The sequence below is a fragment of the Cavia porcellus genome, unplaced genomic scaffold (assembly GCF_034190915.1).
Source record: "Cavia porcellus strain 051 isolate PalLab524CR breed Dunkin Hartley unplaced genomic scaffold, mCavPor4.1 scaffold_9, whole genome shotgun sequence".
In the NCBI taxonomy this organism is placed as follows: Eukaryota; Metazoa; Chordata; class Mammalia; order Rodentia; family Caviidae; genus Cavia; species Cavia porcellus.
The window spans coordinates 54,885,782-54,913,083 of record NW_026947492.1 but is presented as its reverse complement, the minus strand read 5'-3'; the positions used below and the strand labels follow the sequence as shown (position 1 = coordinate 54,913,083).

The 27,302-nt window shown below is 44.3% G+C and overlaps 1 protein-coding gene and 1 long non-coding RNA gene across 22 annotated transcripts in view; one reads left to right on the top strand and one right to left on the bottom strand.

Annotated features, from left to right (window-relative positions):
• The window catches only part of LOC134477684 (uncharacterized), a 44,226-nt gene extending 36,161 nt beyond the window's left edge, over positions 1-8,065 (top strand). The window contains exon 3 of the long non-coding RNA XR_010049821.1: positions 7,958-8,065. This is a non-coding gene — a long non-coding RNA (uncharacterized LOC134477684). The remainder of the gene's footprint in view (positions 1-7,957) is intronic.
• The window catches only part of Tenm4 (teneurin transmembrane protein 4), a 2,788,855-nt gene that overhangs the window by 58,475 nt on the left and 2,703,078 nt on the right, over positions 1-27,302 (bottom strand). For all 21 annotated transcript variants that reach the window (XM_063256396.1, XM_063256398.1, XM_063256401.1 and 18 more), the window contains 3 exons: positions 10,815-10,934; positions 4,863-5,124; positions 2,079-2,346 (listed from right to left, as the gene is read on the bottom strand). In XM_063256396.1, coding sequence (XP_063112466.1) covers positions 2,079-2,346; positions 4,863-5,124; positions 10,815-10,934 — 650 coding nt within the window. The remainder of the gene's footprint in view (positions 1-2,078; positions 2,347-4,862; positions 5,125-10,814; positions 10,935-27,302) is intronic.

The window sequence follows — 27,302 nt, the reverse complement described above, 5'->3', positions numbered from 1 at the left end:
GGAATTAGGGTTGTGAAGACCACATGGTAATAGGCAAAGTGCTTATGCACTAGCAGGTGAAAAGACTGGTTATCTTCAATAATTTATCTGCGCTAAATAAAACAAAACATACAAAAGACCCTAGAACTTCCATATGAAGAAAAGAAAGCAACTTGAAAACAACCCCATATTTCATTTAAATGAATACATGGGGTACTTTTAAAGCTGGACCCTGCTTTGAGTGCTCAAAGCTTGAAAATGGTCAGTTTTCTATTGCTTCATACATGCAGCCCCTCCGAAGGTCCCTGGGATGAAGGCTACACAAGGCAGGCTCTCTGAGCCCAGGCTGTGAAAGCCCTGTAGCTGACCTTGAGAAGGTGATTAAGAGAGACAGGGAGGCCACTTGCTTCTCGTATCTTGGGATGGAGGTGCTATTTTGCAGTGGGCAATATCCTACCACAGATTTGAGAGAGTAAACCTTACTAAATGCATTTCATAACGCAACTTTTAACAATAATGTATACTTGTTCTTTAAACATAAAAAAGGTTCTAAGTTTCAGCAATGCCATGTTACTTTTTCACTGATTCTGGCTTCCAGGTAGAAATATGTGTTTCTTGTAGGGGCCATAAAACATGACTGAGCATCTACAACAAGCGAGGAGTGGGCTGGAAGATGTGACCATGCCCTCTTCCCCATGATCTGAGTCCTGCTAGCAGTCACTGTGCCTCCTCCTGGTCACTTCTGATCTCAGCCCTGAGATTTCATTGTGTGGACCGTTCCATTTTTACTGACTGGGAGGGGGGTGCTAAATACATTCATCTCATCTATAGAAATTGTATCACCTGTGTTTTCAGATGTAATTTGTTCTACAGAAGGACCGTGAACAGTGAGAGATGGCATCTTTGTTTTCAGCATGCCATCAGGATAGGGATAAGGATAAGGATGTAACCTACTGTGAAGATCAGGGATAAATGTAGTTCTAAGCTGTGCATCCTTGGGAAGCCATCTTACTTCTTTAGGCTTCAGCTTCCTCACACAGAATTTAGGGACAATGATTCCATACAAGGGGGCTGTAAGGATTCACTGAGATACAAATGTCCAGGGCAATGCATTGCCCACAGCAGGTGCTTAAGGGACTGACTCTTATTTCCTTCCCTTCTCTCCTTTCCTTTCTCCCTCTTTCCTGCCTGCCCTTCTTTTCTTCCTAAAAACAGCTTTACTTCTCTCCTCCCTCATTCTGCCTTTGCCTGCAAAAGAAATGGCACTAGAGTAGGGTTCAAAATGAGAAGAGATTTTGCTGGGCTAGTAAGTTCTTGGTAGACTCGCCCTGCTGGTGTCAAGACCACTAATGTCCAGCCCTGTACCCTTGCGGGGACCACGCTCTGCTATGGAAGTTGAAAGGAGTCCAGCAAGCCCCGAAAAACCAAGGTCTCAGTGGGACAGGATACCCAGTTTCTGCTTCATCTCTATAAAGGACAGCAATAGCCACAGAGACACTTCTCTGATAGGAAATAAGATCATGGGGCCGGAAATGCATTTGGGATGAAGGGAGCATTTTAGTTCCCGTACCTTGCAAAAATGAAGCCTGAGTTTTTAGCTCCTCTATTTTAATGGGTACAGTTCATCAGGGTGGCTGTGGCATGGCCAGGCAACATCCATAGATTCTACATTTATGGCATTTGCATCTCTTCGCCATCACATACCACCAGTGTTACACTTAAAAACAACCCTACATTTCATTTATAATGAATACATTGGATATGGTGTTTTCTGGGGGCATTTGGTTTTGTAGCTATTTTTTATCGGTACCGGGGATTGAACTCACGACCGCCTACTTGGAAGGCAGGTGCTTATGCTGCTGAGCTAAATCCCCAGCCCTTTGTAGCTATTTTTAATGGTCAAATTTCCCACATTCAAGTTTTCCCATCCACTCTTTTACATTACAGAAGGCCTTTAAGAGGTCTTACAGGCTAGTCAAGCTTGATGTATCTGATAGGAGAAAGGCAGTTAAGATGTACTTGGGGAGGTAGAAAGATTTCCCTCCCCCAGGTGCTCTTTCTTTGAGGACAGCACAGTTTTCTGTGGCAAGGAGGCTTACCAAACGCTTCAGAGAGCCCAAACACCTTCTGATTGTAGACGTCTGTTTTGTCCCAGATGAAATAATAGGATAGTTCTGGTGCGGCAGCAAACCACTTCCGGTAGAGGCGACCCTCGACCGCCACCATGAGGTGGACCTTCATGAGATTGAAGGGGATCGTGGGGTGGGTGAGGCTGATCCTCAGGACAGACTTGTAGCCTGGTGTGCGGCTGCTCAGGTAGCTCAGCCTTATCTTGCAGCCTGAGATGGCAATTTCCTCCTGCAGAGCCTGGAGCAGAGACAGACCACAAGGGATGGTTGCTGAGTCGCCCAGTGAGGAGAGAGAGCCACAGCCAGAAGACTCTGGATTTTCAAGGTAGAAGACAAAGCAGAGGGGAGGAGATAAGATGGAGGCAGAGGAGGAATAAAAAAAAAGGAGGATGAAGAAGCTGATGAGAAAGAAGGGGAACAATGGAGGAGGATGGTGAAAAGTGATGGAGGGAAGAGGAAAACAAACCAGTAGACTTCGATTTTGGGTCAGCTCTTATGTGAGGAAGCCTAGCACAGGCCACCTTGCCTCCACAAACCTCAGGGTCCTCTTCTGTGTAGCACGCATGATGCACCCACTCTTCTATGCAATGGGCAAGAACACATAGGATAACGCGTATCAGCCACATGCCGACTCTGATTCAACTGTGTTGTTCTAAAAAGAAACCATCAGGGAATCTCTGCATCCACTGCTTCACTGTAGAGCACTGGTAGTTACACTTGACAGTGCCTGGCACACTGATGCTATTAGGACAGCAGTGCTGCAGGTGCTGGGCAGTACTGGAAGCAGGGGCTAGGAAGAGAGTCTTTTCTCTCCAACTAAGGAGGACAGCTGCCTGAGAAGAAGGGTGGCTTCGCTCTCAAGTCTTTCCTAAAGGAAGATCTGTCTCCAGTAGTGATTCTTTCTAGGGAAATAAACAGAGACTATGCAGGTTGGCCAAACCAATTATCAGGCAGAGTTGACAGCACAGCCTGGCAAAGACCTGCTCCAATTGTCCTACTCAGCTCAGAGAGACCGTATTGGTAGCATGGAGTTTCTGTGCACATTGGGTCCCCACTCAGGTGCACCATCAGAAGAAGAGTTCTGGGGAAGGCAGCGCTTTATGTGCTCAGAGCAGGACAGAAAGAGTCCATGAATGCAAGATGATCAGGCACATGGCAACAACAGAGAATTTCATGAGCTTAGTGTTTTGGGTTCTCTTTCAAGAAGGGATCGTTAAGTTAGCTGAGACTAACTTGTCCATTCAAGGGGCAATGATTATTTTACCCTGTGTTCACAGAGGAACTGGGCATTTATCATTCTGTCCATTCCAAACAAGGGCATGAGCCTTTACCTTACACTGTTCTCCTTAACATAGGAAGTTCTGGGAATTGGACTAAAAACCAAGGCTGTGTTCTGTAACCACAGATGACAAGTTCTAGGTGATGCAGGCTCTACCCCTGGTGAACTACAGGCAGGCTCTATGTGCTATCCTGATGCTCTAATGAATATTTCCCTTTGTGATTTGATTTCTTTGCAAAGGTTAACCAATGACAGGCCTGGGAAAATCTAAGTGTTTGTTGTTGTGTATTTTTGGAGTCTGACAATGAGCAAGGTTTATGTGCCAACTGAACTTATGGGCACCCAGCTCTGGGAGCACTGTAAAGAGGGTATGACCTTGAACCTCATTTGTTCCAAAGTCCCTACTCTTGGGGAAAAATGTCTAGTTGGAGCTCAGGAGGGGTTGAGTAACAAATTAGGTCTCTCCAGCAAGTTCAGTCTCCACTGACAACCGTTTCATCAGAAAGGTCAGCCTGGTCATTCAGACATGAGTCAGGAGCTGAATCTCTGAAAAGGAGTGTGCTTTCAACCTGTCAGAGCAATAAGAATTTTGAAATGGTTGTATTTCCTTCTTGTGGGCTGGTGTTGGAAGCCATGCAGAGAAGAAGTGTTTGCTCAGCCAAGCATGAAATACACACACATAAATGTATAAACCCTGCTCTACCAGTGCTCAGGCAATCCATTACTATGCACATTGCCCAAGTTCTCATTAGGCAGGGGAGGTGACAGGGGCTTCTGTTCTGCCATCTCTCCCCTCCCTCAGCCCTTCCTTTTGGCCCTTGGAAAACAAGGGGATGCCAGAGGACATGCAAATTGTTAGGGCTTTGTGAGGCAAAGAATTTATCTTGATTTCCATCAGATTAAAATGCATCTCTCCTAATTATTTCCCTTTAATGATAATTAAGTAAAACACTTGGGTGTATAGATTTGAGCCAAAGTAATTCTTAATTGGCATGAAGGCAGCGCGTGTTAAATAATTTTAATAATACTAATGTTTAAAATATATTGAGCACTTACTAGGTGTCTGACATCGTGCAAAGTACCTCATATGCATTTTTCTCATTTAATCTTTATTATAATGTTCACTATTTGGGAATCCTGTGGCTTATTCCTCTGGGTAGAACCTATTATTATAAATACTTTTAACAGAAGCACTGAGAGGGGGACACCCTGGAAGCTGTGGAAAAGGCAAGCAGAAGTGAGCTAAATGGCAGAGCAAAGGGAAGAGGAACAGACTATAAGGCCAAGCATGCCAGTCTCGTGTTTTCAGCATGTGGGACAGTGGCCCCGATGTCGTGACACTGCTTGCTGCAGGATTTGGCAGCTGGATTCTGCAAGGTGGGCTGATGGTAGAGAGCTTTCATCTTTCTATCCTTTCTGAGATCCTACACCACCTCCAGAATAAAACAAAAGCATGGCAAAACGCAGTTAAGTACCTGAATTTCTGGCACGATAGGTCCTTTCTCTGCACAGGAGCTGGCGAAGGACGTCAGTGGGGATGGAGACACGACTGGGTTGGGGCGGGCGAAGTTGCTAAGGTCACAGCTGGGAATCTCATTCTCCTCATGCCTCATGACAATAGTCTCCATGACAAAGAAACGATTCCAGGGTAGCCAGAGGGTGTGCTCCTGCGTGATGAAAGGTGCCCGCTCGAACCTCAGGATAATGGAGATGCCACCATTCGTGACTAAGTCAAAGCTGTTGGAATGGGGAGTTGCAGAGAAAGCAGTATGATGATGAGGAGGAGAAAGAGACAGAAAGGAGAGAAAATTACACAAAGCATTTGAGCACATGGTGAGGGGAGCAGTTGTGGTAAACCTGTGGAACGTGTGTTATTGTGCTTCTCTTTTAAGAGTAAAGACATTAATGTAGCTTTTTTTTGGACTGAAACCTCAGTATTCAGGTTTAAATGCAGTTGTTGGCACTTTGTGATCAGTGGGTTTTGGGTTGTAGCTTGGTATTCGGTCTCTAAAAGTTGCACCATCACTGACCTAGAGACTCAGCTACACCCACAAACAGAGATGGTTATTCCACGAAGCATCAAGGTGTTGACAAATGATTCACTGTAGAGAATTTATTGAAGCCAAGCTAATCACTGCAACAGAGATCCCTTTTCCAGGGCACCGGAGAGCAAGGACCTGGCTGCTCTTGCTCTCCTGGTACAACAGGCCTCTAAACAGTGTCAAGCTAAAATCTGGTAAAGTCACTGAAAAAAGCAGAAATGCTAACTGGGAGTTAGGAACCCTAAGTCTAGTCTTGGTTCTGTTGTTAACTAGAGTGTGGTCTTTTTTTTTTTTTTTTTTTTTTTTTGGTACCAGGAATCAAATTCACAACCTCACACTTGCCAGGCAGGCGCTTTACCGCTGAGCTATATCCTTGGCCCCTATAGTGTGGTTTTAATCACTTAGCATTTCTGATCCTCAATTTTCTCATCTGTAAAATGCGAAGGTTTGAGTGGATTGTTCGTAATTCACTCAGATTCTATAATCACCGAAATTTGCTCTTATTATGATGATTACTCAACAAAGGCCTTTGCAATTACAAAATAACTGAGTTGTTTAGAGACAGAACAATTAGGATCACAGTACAGCATCTCTGAGGAAAGGGGAACCAGATGACAGAGCATCAACCACCCAGGTGAGATGAGATCATTGCAATGGGCTGAGAGCTGGCAGTCTGGCCCCTGTTCACAGAACTCTGGGGGAAGAGGGCCTCTGATACCACACCAAACAGGCCTGTGGCCCCAGCCCCTTCCCCACGTTGGATGATTGCCCCTACCCTGGGCTTCTTTTATTCTAGACTTGCGGGAGATGTTATAGGCAGAATCTTCCTCGCCTTATCCTGCAACTGTCTCCTTTTTTGCTTAACAGTGTATTTTTTTTTTTTTTGTTAGTTCATGTTTGCAGTACATAATGATTACATTCATTGTGGGGAGCTGGCACAAATATGTAACGGATTTCAATTATTTTTGCTCTTCTTCCCCTTCACTCCTGTTCTTTTCAACACTTTTTTTCTTCTTTTTTGTTAGCATTGGATTTATTTCTATGTCTTCTTCAAGTTAATTATCATAAACACAGATTAACAGTTAGACTAAACGGCCAAAAACATGTAAGAGATATAAGACAATTATACTAAATCAAGATACTTCTTTAGATACATGGGTCATACTACACCCAAAATATACTGTACCCAAACAAGATCCAGTCAGGAAAATGCTGTTTATCTTGCTGAGTTCTAATGTTTGAACTCTCATAAACTCCTGAACACCTGAAGACAAACCTAGCAAGGCACTTGCCCTTCTAAACCTGGGCACGGACACTTTATTGTTGAAAATCCAAGGCAAATGAGTCCACATCTGTGTATCTCAGTGTTTCTGATGGTGCCCGGCTCTCAAGGGAGCCTGGCTCTGCAGTCACATCCTCAGAGCTCAGGTTATGGACAAAGGGGAAGAAAACCCCAGGGTAAGTCAAGGACACCCATTAATCCTGTAGACCAGGTCTGCTTCGCCAAGTAGAGGAGCTGGCTGCATCTTAGGTCCCATATTTAGCATGCAATAAGACTCAGACTACATTTTCTGTTCTTTCCACCATTAAGACAGTTGCATAAAATCAAGTAATAGCTGAACCATTGGAGAGGAACCTGTTGGTCATTTGACATAACCCTTCTCTCAATATGATGCCCTAGTCCTTTCTATAGAGTCACCATAAGGGGCCCTTTAGCTCCTACTTGCTCACTGCCAGTGACAAAGAACCACAGGGACACTGGCCCATCTTTGGCTACTTATGGCTGTACCTGCTGAAATGATTGCAGACTCGTCTCTTCCTTCTGCTCCACATCTCCACATCATTTCTTCAAGACCTAGAAACCGTGGTCCTATGCATCTGCTAACCCCTGGCTGCAGTGTCTCTTTGGACAAAGTCCTTTTAGCTGTTTCTTTAGGGTACATATCTAATGTCTCTCTTTGCTTTCCTTTCTTTTCTTTTCTTTTTCTTTTACCAGTTCAAACATCATTTCCTCCACACAGCCGTACCCAGCCAGGATTCCAGATTCCATCCCAGCTCCCATGCAGCATGTTCACTACTTTTTTGGAGCCCATGTCATATTACCCTGTAACTGCTCATTTAGCTCTTGGGCCAGGCACATTGATTCCTCTGCCAATCCAGGGCCAAGCCGAGTGCTTGATGGTTAGGAATTCATAGAATGAAAGCATGAGTGACACTTTCAATTACTTCTGAACTTACTGTCTGCTGGATATTCAAGGTCCTTTCTTAGTTTGCCTGCTGCTGCAAGCCCATGCAGCATTCACCTATATAACTGGTTTGAGCAACCCCAGTACAGGATCTCACCTTCGCCCTGGAGAGTCTACTCTGGGAGACTAGGTCTCCCACTGCTCCAACTTGTTCTTTCTTTAGAGGCTACAGGGATTTTATATCCAACTGTCCTATCCTGGTGCCAATTCCTGATCTCGTTAGATGGTTCTTCCCAGATTTAGGTGCATTAGCTCTAAAGATGACTTTTCTGTTTTCTTTAGGGACTTCTTACCCAAATAAGCCTGACCCTCAACTCAGCCTTTCCTGTGCCAGTTGGAACAAGAAGCCAGACATGATCATCCTTCAATGAAGGGAAATACCAGGACAGGTATTTATTTTGGATCAAGAGTTAAGAAGAATGTCCATGGTTTTGGGAAAACACATAGAGAACCACTTTTCTGTTCCAGAACTAATAGCATCTGTGCTTTGACAGAACATTTTTAACTATCAAACAGAATTTTTGCCAGACTCATAAGCTCCCTGTATTAGAGGCTGAGTGTGGGGAAGGAGGGAAGGCAAACATGAAAAGACACAGTCTCAAGGCATGAGCAGGCTGGGGGCAGCTGGTCTTGCCAAGAGTTGAGAGCAATGGGCCAGGGCCAGGCCTGTTCATCTGGCAGGGAAACTTGTTGTGGATCTGACCCCAAAGGGAAGACTGGGTTCTTAGAGGAAGCCCAAACATTTTAGAGATGGTAGGTGCACAGCTGCTTAACTCCTAGGTGACCTACATTGCCTTTCCAAGCCTCAATGTCCTCATCTGTAAAATGAAGCTGACAGTCATCATCACTTGGCAAGGTTAGTAATCAGATAGGTGGGTAATGGATGGGAAAAGCAAAGGGTCCCACACATTCCCTGGGGATCATGCTCTGTACAAACCCATTTTTCAACTCAGTGAGCCTGAACTGTTACTCTTGTCTGTTATTTTTTAGTCTTTCTTCATGACTTCTGTTTTCTGACTCTTTAATGAGCTCGTTGGCTAACTTCTCTGTTACTGTTTATGTTTATGAGCTCTTGTTAAGACTTCAAATCTGTTATTTCAGTGTTATGTGCATATAGGAGCGTGTGTCTGTGTGTGCAGGAACTGGGGAGCTGGGGCGGGTGGTGTCTATTTGGAAAGCAAGAGTTACACAGACCAGTCAGACACTGTCCCAGGGTTCACAACACAATTGCTTATATTTCTGTCTCAGAATATATCTCTAGCCTTATGTTTTCTCCTATCATAGAGAGGCAAAAGAGAAAGGTCAAGGAAGGGTAGATGGAGAGAATCGAAATGCTTCCTGTCCACATATAACAAATGGAGTTTCAGACAGCACGGGAGCAAGTGACAGCTTTCCCTTGTTTACAGTGTCTACTTTGAGAAGAAAATGTGAACGACACAATACACTAATAAGAAATGCATTAAAACACAAGCTCTACGCACAGCTGTTTTGGCTATTCTGCCATAACTTTGGAGGCAGATGGAGAAAATATCTCTCCTAGGGACCTCCCTGCCCTCACACAGTACAGTCTGCAGGACTGACACAAATGAGAAAAATCAAGGGCTAGAAGTACAAGACAGTGAGATTTTTCCAAGGGAGGTCACACTTACCCCAGATTCTGGAGTGTTTTATAGACCTATTCTAAACAAACTCAGAAGGGTATAAGGTTTGACAATTTGCCATCACACATGAATGGCTGGCAAGTTTCACGATGAGAGCAGTCTTAACAGTCTCTTTCTGAGGACTGTTTCCCAGCAGGTAGTAATGTAGTTGGAATACCTGTTGCTTAGGATGTCCATGCCTATATTTGCATAAACTAGGCAGCCACAAATGTGGAGGAAGGTTTAATGGAAGGGACTCTTTTGTGCTGCAGCAGGGATCTGCACTGAGGCACCTCCTGAGGCAGAATGTGTGCAGGGCGGGGAGCAGTGGCCTGGTCTGGCCAGTTTCCTCCTGGGGCACAGCTATCAATCTCATTCAACTGGGTCCTTCCCATTCATGCAGAGCCTGGGGCTCCCCTTGCTGAGCCTGCCAACCCCATCTAGAAGGCACACATGTCTACAAACAGATGAGCTTCTACTTCATTATCACCCCGGCCAGGACATGTTCACATCTGATATTGGATTAAAGAGGTGCTAAAATCAATCAGCCTGGAGCATAATTTCCAACGCAGAGTGAAAAAAATCAACCTTATGGACTCACGATTGGCCAGATGGACTGCCACTACCTGATTTTATTAAAAATAGAGGGCTTGTCAGCACTGACAGCCTAAATATTCTACTTCCTTTCTATTCTTTCTTTTTTCTCCAAATACTCTCACTGTCAGTCCTGTCACTATCTCTTCATTATTTGATAATTTGCAATTTTAGTAAACAACTGATATTCACTATATACTATGTGCCAGCAACGAATCCAAGGGAACTAAGATTTATTAAACACCTATCATGGGCTGGGGATATAGCTCAGTGGTAGGGTACAGGGGTACCTTGGTTCATAAATACAATTATTTCCAAGATTCTGGCTGCAAACCAAATTAGATGGGAACTAAATCAAATTCAGTGTTGATCTTATGGGGAAATTTGATTAAGTTCTTATCTAACTTAGTTCACGACTAGAATCTTGGCGAGAATGTAGTTCGTGAGCCAAGTCACCACTGTACTTCACTCTACCAATGATTCTCAGAAGAATTAAAAGTTCAAAATTCCGTTATTACCCAAACTCCTTCAACCTATGCAGTTTCAGAATGGAAACTATACAACAGGAATGGCTGAGATTTCTGGAGCCATCCAGGTTGCAGAAACTAGTCTGTATGACAGTATTTCCTATAAGTCATGGGGCAGGGTGACTTGGATAAGGTACAATATACTTTCTCTAAAATCCAAATGAGAAAAGTTTTGGTATAATCTATAGCCAAATGGATGTAGGCCAGAGTCAGACAAGTCATACATTTAGTGAACCACAGAGCTGGCATTTGAATTGAGACCTTCTGGGTTGAAATGCCATCTTCTTTCTACATTGTCAGTTCAGCAGCAGCTAAGGCCAGATCTCAAGATCCCAAGATCCCAAGATCTCAAGAACCTTCATTCTTTCTGGCCCATACCTGCCATCTTGCCTGCTGACTGTGTATCCAAAGAGAGGGTTATTGACGAAACTGATGTTCACACCAACCAGAGGGGTCCCATCTGATGTCATCACTTGACCACGAATGACACATGCGTGCCTGTGAGAAAAGAGAAGAGAAAATAACATAAATGTGCCATGCATGGTCAGAGCTCTGTTCAGCAGGGAAGATAGAAGCCTGGTCACTCAGACACATATTGTACCTAGGGACTCATGTTTCTCACTCTAAATGAATCATAGCTTTTTAAAAATGTCACCTCAAGCTGTAGGTGGTGGTTCACGCTTGTAATCCCAGGATTCTGGGAGGATGAGGTGGGGGGGATTGCAAGTTTAAGCTTAGCCTGTGCAACTTATTGGGACCTTGTCTCAAAAATGTAAACAAACAAATAAAAAAACCAAGTAAATAAATAACTTGGGCTGAAGATGTACTCAGTGTGAAGGTTCTGGGTTCAATTTCTAGTACCATAACAAACAACAAAATGTTACCTTCAATTTAAGGCATCAAAGTATCCTTAAAAGGAAAGTCCAGGGGAAGTTTTTTGAGCACTTCACTCAGAGGTTATTTTTTTGAGGATATCACATGAAGCTGTAAGGAAAAACTGATCCTCGAGGGTGATATGCTATAGTGATGCATGTAGGTTTGGAGTCAGGTGCCCGAGGCTCAAGTCCAGGTCTGCTGTTTTTAGCTCTCTGACTTGCGCAGAATACGTGACGGTTTTTTGAACTTCTTGTTTTTTCACCCTGGCACAAAGAAGGCTCCATAGGTGGCAATAGCAATATAGTCACTAACTGAATCATTAGAAGTGAATAAAGAAGAAGGATAGAGGGTACTTCCTCTCATCTGGCAATAGAGACAGGAGAAGGGCAGACGCTAGCATCCCCCGATACCACCCACTTCCTCTCTTCCCAAACTTGCCAGTGAATGTTGCTTGGTGGTCCTGAGTCTCCAGTGTTCTTCCAGCTGCCTCAAATATTATCCCCCAACAACATTTTCACCTGGAAAGACCCACTTCAAAGGACACAACCCAAACACCTTGATCTCTTACCAAACTAAAACCTCTCTTCTCCACTAGGCCAGCCTTCTGAGGGCAGGGCCAAGGTTTCATTCTTTCCACGTTGTCTAGACTATGGCTGATAAATACGAGATCACAGTTAAAAACATGGTGTGGGGATCACTCAAATAAATGTGACACTACAGATCACTTAGAATAATAGCTTTCCACATATTTTGGAAATAGAATACTTTTAGAGATGACATTTTATAAGGACCCCAGAGTGGAAAACAAGACAAAAGAAGATCTGCCCTAGATGTAGTAGGGGTAAAGACTTTTTCCGTCTTGGGGTGCTCTGAAGGCAGCTCTGTGGAGCTCTAACCTCGGCAGAAGACCTTCTCATTTTTAATGGAGGAAACTGGGTGGTTACATCATTGGCTGAAAGCCATGTAGGAAAGTGGTGATTGAACCACGCTTGACTCTGAGTCTACAATTTTGGGACCAGTCTGTTTACTACGGCCGGCAGGTGGGAATGTTGGTTGCTGTCAACATAAAGCTGGTGGGACAGTCCTCAATGACAAAAATCTGAGGCAAAAATACAGGTGCCATTGTCCATATAACCCTGTACTCACCTGGTTTCAGCCTTTTCCCCCTCCTGTTGTAGGGAAAAGCTACTGATGAGGCTCAGGGGCATTTATAAAAAAGATCACAAACGCAGTCCTCACTTTATTAAGTACCCACATGTCTACCTTCCTGGAGTGATAAACTTTCCTCTGTTTGATGAGAAAAGCAATTAACACCAGGCTTGTAAGCAGCTGATCTCACTAGTGTCAGCTTGTCCTTCCTGAAGGCAAGAACAACTACCCACAATGCAGCAAGCATGCCGCTCCTACCCCACCCCACCCCACTCTCTCCACACAATCTGGTTAATGTTAATTCAGTCAGTGGTTTCCTTCCGAGGCCCTTGGTCTAAATGCAATTACATGACAAACAAGTGAAGCAGACGGTGCTCAGCAAAGACTTTTAGTCCTGCTCTGAAGGTCTCCCAATATATTTATGTGAAATTATCTCTGCTAATGGGAAAGATTTATTCCATCAATTGTTTTCAACTGGTACTGAGAGATGTTTTTTTTTAAATCGAGGACAATTGAATTTCTTATTGCTGGAACTTTGTCCTTCCACAGAATTACTAACAGCTCTCATCTCTTGATGCTGGCTACCATCCAGCCTTCTGACATACACACCTTTGGAGTCTGCCTAGACAATAACCAGCCCTCTGGGGATGGCTTCCTTCTGGGGATTGCCCTGGTTGTTGCCCCTCATGTACATGCAGGCCAGCCTTCTCTGATTTATCTCCCTCTATGAATTTCCCGATAATTGGTGAACCTTAAATCAGCACCATTTGACTATCATATAGCCTCTGATTTGGCAAGTCAGCAGATGTAATTTTACCCTAGGCTCCTGTGGATTGTGTTTGGATTTTGGAGAATATTAAGTTGACTCCCTGTACTCCTCTAGGCTAGACAGTTCTCATTCCAAATCAGGCATTTGGCTCAGAAATCAAGTCTTCGATTAAAACACTTCTAGTTTATCATGATTTTCAGTTGTTAAGAAAATCCAGTTTAACACGAAGCCTTTCCTGGAACAAATGAGATGGGGAAGTTGTCTCTGTGGAGGTCTCTGAAATGTCTCATATTATATATTTTCTGTTTGGGTGGTTTGCAGAGATGTGAGTGTGGGGATTTTCAATGCTTACTTTCTTCCTCTGTATTTTCAATGGACACCAGCAGTGGTGCACTGGTGTCTAACAACAGACTTGCACAGAACTAGCTAGCATTTGTAGCACTTTCTCATTGCTGTGGTATGAACATTTCTATCATGGCTCACTTCAAGCTACCAACAAGATGTAACTGAACAGAACTGGGAGGAGGCATGACAGGATGCTATTATATAGTACTTTTTTAAACTGAGATTCAACAATCCTGTCACTTCAAAAGCAAACTATAAAATATAGCAAAATATATAGGAAGTGGTAAGTTTTGAGTATTTATAAGGCTTTAAAGTAATTTATTTAATTTTATATAATTTAATTTTTAATAGTGGCTGAATTTAGCAATCAACATCCAGAATTTCTAAACACTTAGTAACTATTTTTGTGAGCTGGTGTGACCTGGCTCCCTCAAACCACTGGAACTCTGTCCCCATAGTAAGGGTCAAGTACATGCTTGGTGTTGGGGATGTAGCTAAACCACAGTTGCTGCTTTGAGTGTGAAACTCCATAATGGAAGACAATACTGGTGGGAAACCACTGATTGTGGAGTTCAAATCATTGTTATCAATTGGCTTTCCAGCTAGCTCGGGTGGTCCTCTTATCACCAGTCCTATACTTGATGTGTTTTGTTTCCCTGGATCACTGTTTTGGTATAATGGAGTTCTGAGGTATTGCTTTCTCTGCATCTTAGAATCTCTTCTACATTGTCATCACCTCAGTAAAGCTGTCACCAAGTCTTCCTGGCACAATTAATCACCTTCTCCTCTGGGTTCCTCTATATTTTACCAGTGTCGCTCTGTTATTGTGATTGTCATATGATTACATCATCCACATTTACACAGTGCTTACACAGGAGCTAGAGGAGGACTGGGACCTCATCTTCAGGGGGAAGGGTAAGCATGGGATACTGCTCCATGACTGGTAAGTGAATAGTGATCAAAAACTAAAGTCAGAGAGAAAAGACTTGCTCAGTGTCACCCAGAAAGGAGCTCAGTTGGCTGAGCTGATACTCCAAGCTAGCACTTCTCACTTTCAAATCCTCACTGTTTCTACTGTGTCATACACTTAAACCCACTGAAATGCACTTTAATAAAAAAATCAAGGCCCCTACTATGAGCCAGGCACTAACTCTAGGTGTTAAGGTTATAAAAAGAAAAGCACAATTCACAGTCTCCAATTACTCTTGCTAGAGCTCACAAAAGCCAATTTGAAATGCCTTGGTGTAGTTGTCTTCGAATCGGGGAGTCAACACATGGGTTTGGCATATGTCAGGCAGCTGGGATACAAAACAAGCAATTAGGCTGGGCGAACTCTGCCAGGAGGAAATGCTCGCCAGGCCAGGGAGGTGACAAACACACTGGCATTAGTCCAAATGTACGCTCAGCAAGGTGCCCTTGCTGATGGCAGAGAAAGATTTGTCTGACAGCATCTTGAGGACAGTGGCCAGATTTGGGATCAAGAGGGGAACATGTTGGAGAGACAAAACCACCACAGAGCGGAACCAAATAAAGGAAAGCCTAACCTCCTTTGTCATTCTGGGAGAAGGGATAGAACCATCTCTGGGCAGGGGGTTGTAGTTCTTAATTCTGTCTCTGGTCACTAACAGGGTGACTTTGGAGAGTCATCTGATCTCTGAACTTCCCTTCATCCTCTCATCTGTCAAGTGTGCTGAAGTTTTTCCCAACTGGGCATAAAGCTGTATTCAACATCTGTTTAAAAATTTATAATTGTTTTAATCTGGTGCTACACCAGCCAGCTCAAGTAGTCTTACTACTAGTGGCTTTAGAATCTTAATGGAGCGAGTACAAAGCTTGCATGCGTTTCTGAAATGTTTTTCTAGCTGGCTTTCACCTCTCCCGTTCATCCAAAAACTGCTTCTCCCCTCTCCAGTGCATTTACACAGCACTGTCCACCACTCTTGCCCGCTCTGAGCCACTGCTATATAAACTCTGGGTGCTGTCATACAGCTGGGACAATCTTTTTTCTTCAGCATATCATGATCTTGAAGGCAAGACCAATGGCATCTTCCCCAATTTTCTATTCCCAGCATTGGGCCCAGTTGATGATTGCTTCTGAGCGGGCAAAGGAAAACCTCCTCTAAAATAGGTGCTTGCCCTGGAATCTGAAGGCAAGGCATAGTGTAAACTCCTATTTTCCGAATAAAGGAAGAGATGATGTGCCTCTGTTACTTAAGGTGAGAGTGATGTTAAGAAAACTTTGACCTTGCTAGGGACATGGGTAGTTGCCTAAGGGTGTAAGGACTGGGTCTTTCCATGTGGTTGAACCAAAATGGCTCCCAAGGCCAGGATCACTTCCCCTGGAGGGCTCACTTGGCTTCTGTCTGCACATCTTGTTTGAAAAACTTTTCAAAAAGATAAAGACTGCTAGAGATTAAGTTATGCATTATTCAATGTATATTGTACAAGGAGATAAAGGGGAAATGAAGATTTATTTTCCTTTTTTAGTTTTTAAATAATGCACTAATTAAGCTGGTATTCAGGAGACAAAAAAAAAGTCACTCAGGAACTAGCAAATGACTATAGGCTTTCTTCATTTTAGAGTAGTGCTCTGTGATGTTACTGGTTATGTAAGCCCCTCTTTTGCATTATATTGTATACTATAAATGGATTTATATGCCTGGCTTGCACAAACTCTTAAACTACTGCCTGCAAACTCTTGCTGCCTGAATGGGATCTTCGCAATGTCTACCACAATTTATCCAAGTCTTGTAAGAATATTACCTGAGCCCGGATGGGAAACCTCACTTGACAGCCTGTCAAATTACCACCACTTGGTGGGGGTGTGATTCCCATGGCAGCCTGACACTGTCCACTGAGCTTCTGAGACCATCTGTCCAGCCTGATCACACAGTCTGATCCATAAAATGTTCTTCCTAGTTTTCCATCCCATACTCTGCCTTAGTTTCCTGAGCCAACTTTTCCAGCCTGATGTCTTTCATGCATATAATTTTCTTGGGGGTATCCCAATCATGAAATGTTAAGAGTCTAAAGAGACCTTCCCAGCTACCCCTTTCAAACTTCTCATGGTGCAGGTGCAAGAACAAAGTGCAGATAGGGACTAGACTTGCCCATTCTTTCAGAGAGATGCCAGCAAGCCAGGATTCAATGCAGGATCTAATTTTTATCCATGACAATCTGAAGAGACACTGTCCTTCCCAACTTACTTACTATCTAACATATTTAACTGTGACTCTCAATTTTTTTTAGATGCCTCAAAAATTGGAGTTATAATCAATGGGGCAGGACTCTCTCTTTTTTTTTTTTTTTTTTTTTTTTTTTTGTCTTTTTCCTTTTTATTGGTACCAGGGATCGAACTCACGACTGCCTGCTTGCAATCAGGCGCTTATGCCACTGAGCTAAATCCCCAGCCCCAAGGGCAGGGCTCTTAAAACTTACTTGATTGCATGTTCTTTCTGCAAACATGTTTCAGCAGCCTCTTTTGGCATATGTGCTTATAAATTGTTCATATGTGCTAACATCAGTTGATATTGGAAAGCACAGTATCACTTAGTACAAGGTTTAATAGATAAAAACTCATATTTCAAATAGCTTTCTTGGTAATTTTGGATCTGCTGGCTAACTTTTTTTAGCTATGACATAAGTGATCATTAGAATGTTGAACCTCATATTGATGCTGAGGAAGGCTGTCCCCAGAGCAGCAGACCCATCTGCTCTGCCATTTTCATGCTGGCTTGTAATTGTACTGTCACTATTTGCTTCCTTTTGTTGTTATATTGCAGAAATCTTCTTAAGCTACTTGACTTCTTATGAGTAGATTGGTTAAGAACCGACACACACACATACACCCACATCCACACCCACACACCTGTGCCAACACACTCAATAATTAACCTGTGTGGTGTACTGGCCCTGTTCCTTATTGCTGGTCTAGACATATAACCAAGTAACATAGGGATCAATGGAGCAAATTTGTGAAAAGCCATACTCTATAGGAATAAAACATTCTTGCTTTCTTATTTTTAAAATAAGGGTAAATATAAATAGAAAGCCTAGTGTTTTTCTTCCTGTATTCATAGAGCACCTTGAGATCACCTCATCGCACCATTTAAAATGGAAGAGGTGGTGTAAACTCTTTGTATGAAAAATAAACTCTAAAAGATACATATTGTTATATTCAAAAGCAAACGTCTTGCTCTGTTTTATTCTTTATAGCTTACATCAAAATTCTTCCTTTGTTTACTCTATGTATGTCTTTCAATGGTCTTAGACCAAAACCAATAAAACTTGATCTCATCATTACATTTTAATATTCCTGTTTTATTAGAGGGTAGGAGTTGCATCAAATCTTCCCTTGAGGCACCTTGTAATCTAAGATGCTGCTTTCCAAACTTTACCCATTAAAAAAACATATTAAATTTTTTACTCTATCATTAGTAACTTAGTTTCTTAGCTACAGACAGAATTCAAACTGTCTTGCTGGGCACATGAAGCCCTTCAGGGTCTGGCACCTGCCATCTCTTGGATTCTACCTAGGAAGACCTTGCAATATGACAGTAATAAATACATCCCCTGAGTTGAATCAGAGCATCCAGACTCTGCCCAAGTGCCAATTTTCCTTTGGGAACTGGCTCAGTTCAGACTGTACCAGAAGCTTCCATGTGTCTTGTGGGTAATGTAGAATACACATGAGAGGGAAGGACTCTAATTCATCACAGTAATGCAGTCCCCACAGATCATTTTGAGTACATCTCTGGAGAGGGAAGAGGAAACCCAGACCCCTTCGTGTAGGTAGTAGGATTTAACATCTGAGTTGGAACACTCTTCAGAGTGACTGTGTCTAAGCTCTTTATTCATACATCAGAATATGATTGTTCTCTGGGATGGGGCAGTGTTTCCTACTGAGGCCACTCAATTATGAGATGGCTCAGCAACTTCTAGTCCTCAGAAATCTCAGGCCCTAGTTCCTGGAGATCTCAGAAGCCACTATCGATCTCCTAACTTAATCAGGCTGCCAAGATCCTGCAGGCCCTAAGGAAGCATGAGCTTCTAACCTGCAGCTGCAACTGCCTGTGCAGGGGACAACCTCACTGCTGAATGCTAATGCTTTGAGTCTCTTCCTATAAGAACCTTCTGGAATATTTTCTGCTGGCTGACAAAGGTGTGTATATAAGAATAACATCCTTGACTGTTTAGAATATTTGTTCACTTGTTTTTAGTGTTGCTCACTTCTAGGGAAGTGAGCCCACTGGCTGGGTGAACGAGAACCAAAATGGAATGACGGGGGCTAGAGAATGCAAGGCTCCTGCTTGGCCAGGTCTGGGGACTGCACATCTGGGAAACACTGTCACTGTTCTTAGGGACATGAGACTGGCGCGTGTCTGAGAGACTGTTCTTATGTGGTGCAGCCAGAGGTCTCCTTTTCTGAGGACCGTCAGGAGGTGGTTTGTGCTATCACAGAAACACGAGGCAGCTCAGCTGTAATGTGACCTCTCAGTGGACAAGTTCATTCTGTGATTGTGTGTCCTGCCTTCCTGTCAGGGTACAGGACAGGGCCTGCTTCACCAGGAAAGACAGACTAGAATGGAGCAAGATTAGAGCCACTTGCAGGCCAGATGGTGGGGAGATACAGCTCTAGAAAGTCCTACCTAGTACCGCTTATCTGAGTTGTACAACAGCATATAGGTGGTATTTAAGGGACAAAAGAAGAGGATCTGATGGGTGACAGGTACGGCAAAGGGACTCCAGGGCATCTGGGTGTGGATGCCCTTCGTGTCGCCACTTAGTAATCCTTACGTCCCTAAGCACTGCAGGAGTGGAGCTTCAGACCCAGATGAGGCAAATGTGGAAGCCAGACAAGGGGAAGCAAGACTTTAGTGGTAGCAGTACTAGGTACTTATATCAGGAAGGTAGGCAGAGAAAATGAGGCGGGACTCAAGAGCAATGCAGAAATCTGCTCAGCAGAGCTGGCAAGCTGTGGACCAGACAGAAAAGTGGTAGGAAGGATATGAGGCTGAGCGGCTGCCTGGGCTTGCTCTGAGCTCCTCTCCTCTGATGGGGATAAGGCCCAGCCAGAGGCTTACAGGTTAGAGCCACATGTCCACACTATGGGGGGAATAGGAGGAGAGGCAGGTGGGGTGGGATCTCTGGCCTCTGCCCAGTTCCCCTTGAAGGTCCCAGCTGTCCCTGTCACAGCGCCCTTCTTTGGGACTCACTCTGAAGCACTGTATGTCCTGACTTACCTCTTCCACTGAGGACAATTTTAGCATGTGGGGCATGGCATTCCAAATACTTTAACTTCTTATTGCTTTAAATTTATCAGTATTAGCCGGGTGTGGTGGCTCGTGCCTGTAATCCCAGCACTTGGGAGGCAGAGGTAGGAGGATCATTGCGAGTTTGAGAGCAGCCTGGGCTACAAAGTGAGCTCAAGGCCAGCCTGAACTGCATAGCAAGACCCCGTCTCAAAAAAGACAAAAAAAAAAAAAAAAAAAAAAAAAGAAAAAAGAAATTTATCAGTATTGGATGTAAATACAGAAAGCCTCTGACTTATAAATACTGGGATTATAGTTTGTGATTTAGGACTCTAGGCTCTCAAGGATGTAGGCTCAGCTGATGACCCGCACAGACAGGGGTTTCCTCTTCCACCACAAAGGTCTGTTGATGTCAAGAGTCCATTCACCTCTGCTAAAACCAGGTGCTAGGACATTTGTCAGTATGTACTATTGTGATGCTTCTGGCCAAGATTCTCATCCCAGTTCTATCCCCAAACCGTTATGAATACTTATCCGACAGCTCATGCTAATATGAACACTACTGTTATGAGTGATGGTGACTTTTGACAGTAAATGCTTACTTCAAGGACACCTATATACTGTGTATCTGATTTAATCCTCATAACAGTCCCATGAGAGATAGATTGTGATGCTCACATGACAGAGGAGGAGAACAAGACACAGAGAGATTAGGAGGCCCAAGATTACACAGTTAGCAGATGGTGGGTCTGGGCTCCACGTCTTGGCCACCTGACTCTGAGGCTAGTACTCTTTAGCACTCAGCCTTACTGCATGCCGTGGGTGCTGTGCTGTGTGGTATCTGAGACAAGGTTAGGGCCAGCTAGGGAGGAAGGGCATAATGACAGCATCTTGTGCAGATTTCTGAACTGCAGATGCTGAGCTAGAAACATGCAAGACTCAGCAGGGAGCAGACACTCAGCACGTTACGGTTGGTGCCAGTGAAGCATGGTGTTTAATGCTGGGCTCTGCCACATCTGACATTATAACTTTGGCCCGATGATTCAGCTTTTCTGGGCCTCAGTTTTCATAAATCTAAAACAAAGGTGATAAATCTAGTCCTTATGATCTGGGGGTGATTAAAAGTATCTGTACTTTTAAAATGCACAAAAATTTCAAATGATGCCTGACACAGAACACTTCTTTGTGTACCAGCTAAATGTATGCTGTGTACTAAATGTATGCTGTGTACCAGCCATTGGGTTTCTGCATATTGTATCTCATTTAATCTTTGAAAGTATCCAGCTGGTTAGGAATTAGTAACCATCATTACATGGGAGTAACTGAGCACTCCTTGCCTAATGTCACTTGTCCCCCTTGCCTAAGGACTGGATCCAGGTCCTCTCTCTAATTGCTTGGTTATTTCTGTGTTACCACAGCATCCCCTGCTAATGCTTCCTGTGACGGACAACAGGGAATAAGTTTAAGCTACAAAGCAAACACAGATCGTAATTTGTTTTTGAAATCAATAAAAGGATGATCAAGTGGCAGAGGAAGAGTTGTTAGCTGCTCATCAGGATGATGTGAGAGATGTCGCTGCCTGCATCCTCAATTGAATCCACCCAGTTGCTTTATCATCATAAACATTCATTTCAATGTGGGAGGGATTTTTAAAAAACCAACATGAATAATATATAATGGTTGACATTTTGGAGGAAGTAAGATCTTTACTTTCTCCCATCTTCCATCAGGTAATTTATCATTGTCTTTCTTTCTTTCTTTTTTTTTTTTAAACTGATAGGATAGCTTGTCAGCTCAGCTTGTTCTGAAAATGCAGGAGTATAACTCAATAATAAATTCACTCAGTGGCCAGCTGTCAGGAAGTCGGTGTTTATTTGAAGTCCATTAGATGATCTCTACTGCTTGGCCTCTCGGAGGGTCTTGGAGGGCTGACGAGGGCCTGGGCTGGAGGAAGTGGGGTGGGGTCTGGAATGAGGAACAAATGCCCTACTGGAACGGCTATGCTACTGACATATGTATGTGGCTTTAGCTCTGTGGTGGGCTAGTAAGAAATGACATTGCATATCTGACAATTTCTCCCTCTTTTTCATTATTTTTTCCTCTTGAAAGGGTATGAGGGAAAGTTTGAGCCTTGGGAATCGAGGCTACTTCACTTCTGTGTAGGGCTGATTCTGAGTCCTCACTGAGCTGTAATGCTCTAACCCAGTTTGTGGACAAATGAGAGTCAGGTCTTTTTAAACTCCAGCCCCTACACCACCTTTCTGGCCTCTGCTCTCCTTTGTTCTTCCTTCTCCTTTTGCTTGCCATGATCATACACCTCAGACTTCCTAAGGTCATCTTGATTTCAGATGTTAGAGCCTGTCTCCTGACTTTTATTTTACAAAATAGCAGCACCATAATTATCCTCCAGCCCCATTAAAATTCTCTCCAATGTCTAATTATCCTGGAAAGTCCTGCTGTTGCTCATACTGGTTTCTCAGTCTAGAAGGTATTTTTAAGTCCAGTGTTACTGAATGCTATAGTAAGCAATGCAGTTTGCACTGTACACACATACAGTGCACACACACATGCACAAACTTGAAAAGTTTTAATGGCATATATACTCTTTTATAGTGTTGCTGATATTTTTCATTCCATTCTATCCCATTAGGTTTAAACTTACTTTTTAAAAAGAATAGCTTTGACCCACTAAATTGATTTTATGGTATATTAGCAGGTTGTCATGACCCATAATTTAATAAATCATGTTCTAATGGCCAACATTCCTCACTGAAATCTCTGCCTCAGGCCCAAGGCCACTGCTGCCAGCAGTCCTTCTTCCTTCATTTATTCACTCATTTTCAACCACCAGTGTCTACTGCTGGCTACCTTGGGCCACACTGTGTTGGGAGAGAAGCAGCTGTGACTGGAGGACACAATGCTGTGGGAGTCCTGGCCCCACTGTGAGCTCTCCAATCACTTGTCTCTCCTTTTCAGAAAATCAGCAGAGGACAGGGTGACTCCCTAATTAATTCTATCACTGGCTGTAACTCAAGCTGGGCAATTCCCTCTACTAAGCGTTGGGGTTCAGTGATGAGCCACAGACCTTAAAAGAGCCCTAAAATAATGACGATGAGACCAGGCCTTCTCGCTTGCCTAGAGCAGGTATTGGTGAGTATTGACCAAATTGAGCTTGTGTGATTTGGCAGTGGTGTCTCTCTCTGAACCCCTCAGCTTTTCCTCCTAAGATCTGATCCTTTCTACAGGATACTATCCTTTTCTCCTTCCTTGTTTTGATGTCCACCCGATTCTGTGAATCTTTCCCCTTTGGGTTCAGGGTCTCCTCTGAGCTGAGATTCAGTGGTCCCCAGTCTACATCCACCTGCTTGCCAAAGTGAGCTGACAGCCTAATAGGCTTACAGAAGTCCAGCAAGTCTTGTCAATATCACATTATTTCTCAGACCAATACAGTGTCCTCAAATGTGGCTTGGGCTTGCACACAAAGGACATGAGAGTTCCTTTCTTAGGGCTGTCTATGCTGTCCAGCACTGGTAATCTGTAGCTGTGCACTGTAGTGGCATCTGTCCATGTCTAGCCTCTCAACTTGGCTAGTCATTTCCAGGAGAACAGACACAGCCAGAAGTGGGAAACATCTCTGCCTCGAATGTTTTTCTAGAAGTCTCAGGTGTCCCTCCCTTTCCTCGCCATCTGATCCCACGCCCCACAGTCAGTGTCTGACTGTCTGTCCCTTTGGTACAGATAATCGAACTGAAGATCCTTCTTCCACCTTAGACCTTAGGGGCTTCTCCTCTCCCACTCAAGTCCTAGAAGCAGGTACCCTTCTGCTTCTGCTGTCCTGGTGAGGGACATGTGTTTTACTAGGCAGATGGCCCAGGCATCCAGGCCACGAGAGAAAGATGGTACTCAAGCCACCTGATCTGGTGATGGTGGTCTCCTTGGCTGCTATGTCCCTCCTACTTTGGATCAGCCGAGATCATTCACAACTCTATCACTTTATGTGGTGACAAGGACAGAATGTCAGACAGAGCTACCATCTTAATCAAACCTGGCATTGAACTTGACTCTGGGACTTAGGGGAATAAGATAGGGTTCCTGAAGGTGGTCTTCCAAAACCTCTCAGTCCACCTGGCAATAGTCTTGATTCAGCTCGGTGGGGTCTTCAGCAGAGCCCAGCCAGGCCAGTGAACTTGGCTGGGCCCTCACATCCTGGGGAGCTGCTTCCCATCTCTCCCTCAGATGGTGCCTGCTTTGCTGCCTCTGGTACCTGCTGGGGTACTGCACAGAGGCACCTGCTCCCATGAACCTCCTGGTATTATATGTCCCTTTGGAGTGCCTCCTGCTTCCTGCCCCAGACACAGGGGCACCGGTGAGGAGAGCCTTGGCCTCTCAGGATGCCTGCTCTAGTGATGGGAATCTAAAGCAGTTTTAAGTCCTGGTCTTGAACTCCTTACCCCTCAGACTCCCTGGACCTGACACACACACCCAGCGATCTGCAGAATGAAGGAGCTAGCCCTCACTGGCCTGGTTTTCCTGCCAGTCTCAGTAGAGCTGCTAGGTCTCTGGATGGCAGCCTGTGTCTTGGAGGCTGTTCAATGAAACCCCAAACAAACCATTCAACTTGTGGCACATCATGTAGGTTGCAGGATATGGGGCTTTGTCCATCAGGCACAGGCTGTGTTATTGCTACACTTGGGCACTGAGTCAGGTCTGCCTGCCCATTAGAATTCCTGCTCTCTGAAAAAGTGCCACAGGATTCCTCTCTAACAAGGATCATGGCTGACAGCCGGTTGGCGAGAATGTGGCTGATTCCCTTCCTCGAACAATGATTCAACAGTCTAATCCTGGCTCTTCTCTGGATGGCTGCTGGACTTTCCTGGAGCACAGATGACTCTCAAGTTTGACTTCCAATGAAGGAAGTCGAGCTAGAAGTGCTTTCCCATATCATAACCACCACCACCATGTAATTACTAATCATATTTCTGCATGGCAGGCACTAGGTGGAGTCTTTATGTAACTCCTCCACCCCTACCTCCATTTGATTCTCATGGCAACTCCATGACAAAGCCCTTATTATCCCTATCTTTGAGATGAGATGGAGCTTTGACAGGCTAAGGAATTTTCCTGTGGTGACAGCCAGAAAGATGTGGCAGCCTTTGGATCAAGGTCTGTCTGATTCAGAGGCTTGAGCTATTGTCACCAAGATACAGTGGCACTGTAAAAGCCCCATTAACCAATCACTTGCTATGGACCCAGCTCTGTTTTAGGTACTTTATTTTAGTTAGCCCTTCCTATGACTTTTATGAAACAGTTACTATTATTACCAGTTCATACCTGAAGCCACAAAGGTTAAATCATTTCCCCAGCATCACACTCAGCTACTGGGAGGCACAGCCAGGACCGAAACTCTGGGTCCTCATGAGAGCACACTTCCATATGTGACAGAAAAGAAGCCATGCCTCAGACATGGCAGCTGACTTCCCTTTATCCCACATGAGTGCTGCCTGTTGGCCTGGATCAGAATACTGAGTAGGTGGTCTAACAGGAAGAGTATCCCATGTCTCGTGTGTCTGTGATGAATCACCTGGGTGTACTTCATCCCAAACACTGTATGGGCATTCTCAGTGACAGGTGTCTGCTTTTTGGATCTAGATCAGCAAGGAGCAGCAATGCAATGATTCTGGTAAATGTTAGTCAACAGAATTTTTATAGTAACAATTCAGAAACTTCCATTATCTATTCATTTGTAGAGCAAGTAGTGTTTTGGGCCCTGCCTGAAGTATTATAGGTTTGGAGAGATGAATGGTTCCTGCTTACAAAGTGTAATTTAACTGAAGGTGACAGATATATAAAAATCTATCTGGGGGCTGACTTCTGCTTCTGCTTCTCATCTGGAGTGTGGTTTTCAGCAGGTGATTTAAACTCTCTGGATTCTAAATCCTCAACATAAAGTTAAATAAAATAATGTATCCATCCATCCTCCCTCCCTCATTTCATCTCTGCTTCCATCCTTCCTTCCTTTCTTCATTCTTCAGGACTATTTATATATATGCATGTTGAACAATTACCAAGGGTTAAAAAATAATAATCTGCAAGCCTCCCTGCAGGGCTCAGTTGTGGGGGACTGGCAGACATTTACAGGCCCACAGCCACTTCCCCAAGGATGCCAGAGCCAGGACCAGCAGCCCATGTGGGCCTGACTCTGCAGTCTCTTTGTTCCCTCTTACTGAGCCTGTTTTCCCCAGCACAGTTTCCTTGAGGCAAGATCACATCTGTTGAAGCCACAGTGCTGAGATTCCACTGTAGGTCCCTCAGTGGCTTGTGGCACTCAAGCAGCAGGCTCAGTAAGTTGTCAGGAGGACATGGAGGCGATGTGTCCCACTGTCATGGAGCAGGCTGGCGCGGAAAGGCACCCCCTGAGCAGAATAGCCACAAGCAGTCAAAAAGCCGCCACCCCCATCGGATGCCATATGGGCCCAGTAATGAAAGGCTGAGCAAGTAACATTCTCCTTGGTAGGAATATTATTTTTATCTCTAGTTGATTAAAAGAACTTATGCCAAGGGAAGACCCACAAGCATACATACAAAATCACACAATTGAATAAAATAGCAGGAAGCTTCCTACCCAGAGACAAAAGCAGCAGCTCTGGCCAAGATAAATGAATTGGCTTTTCCTCACTCTTTCTGCTCCTGGCTCCACAGCTTGACTGGCCTTGCGAATGTGGAAAAGCCACTCTCCCTGCCAGGTTCTCCACATTCTTGGGACAGCGAGAAAGGTACGCACTCTAACGCACTTCACCACTATCGAGGAGACTATCTGAATGCTGCCCCTATGCTCCTTGCAAGGACAGGCTGGGGCAATGGGACGCATGTGAGCTCTGTGTGCCGAAATTCCTGGCTCCACCAGCTGCAGTACAGAGACCACACAGAGACATGCTGCTGTCCCCAGTTATAGCTGGGAGCCTCCCAGGGGGCTCTCCTGGCACCCTCTTCAGGCTGCTCTCTTTCCTCACATGTGCCCATGGAACAAGCATCTGTGTACCCATGGATTCAGCCAGTGCTGGTCACTGATGGCTTCCCAACTCAAGAACTTTAAGCCTTAAGCTCTGTGTGAGTGAGTGCCAGGATTTCTTAAAACTGTAGACTCCTGCTCTAGAGTACCTTAGTGTGAAGTGTCTCTGCCTTGTCCCTCTCCTGTTCAGGGTGGAGGTCATCACCTTGTTCCCACTCCTGCTCTTGCTCTCAGGTCCATCCTGGTGACAGCACTGCCATCTACCGAGGCATCCCAGCAAGAGACCCCTCTTTCACTCACCCAATGGTCAATCTCTGCTGACCCAATGGTCAATCCCTTTTGTACCCCTCATCACTTCCTTTAGGGCAGAGACAAAAGTCTTCAGTGTAGAAGGCACACAGTCTGCCTGATTTCACTATGCTGAATTTAAGTGAAAGCTTTGTACATAGGCAGCATCACCATGTTAG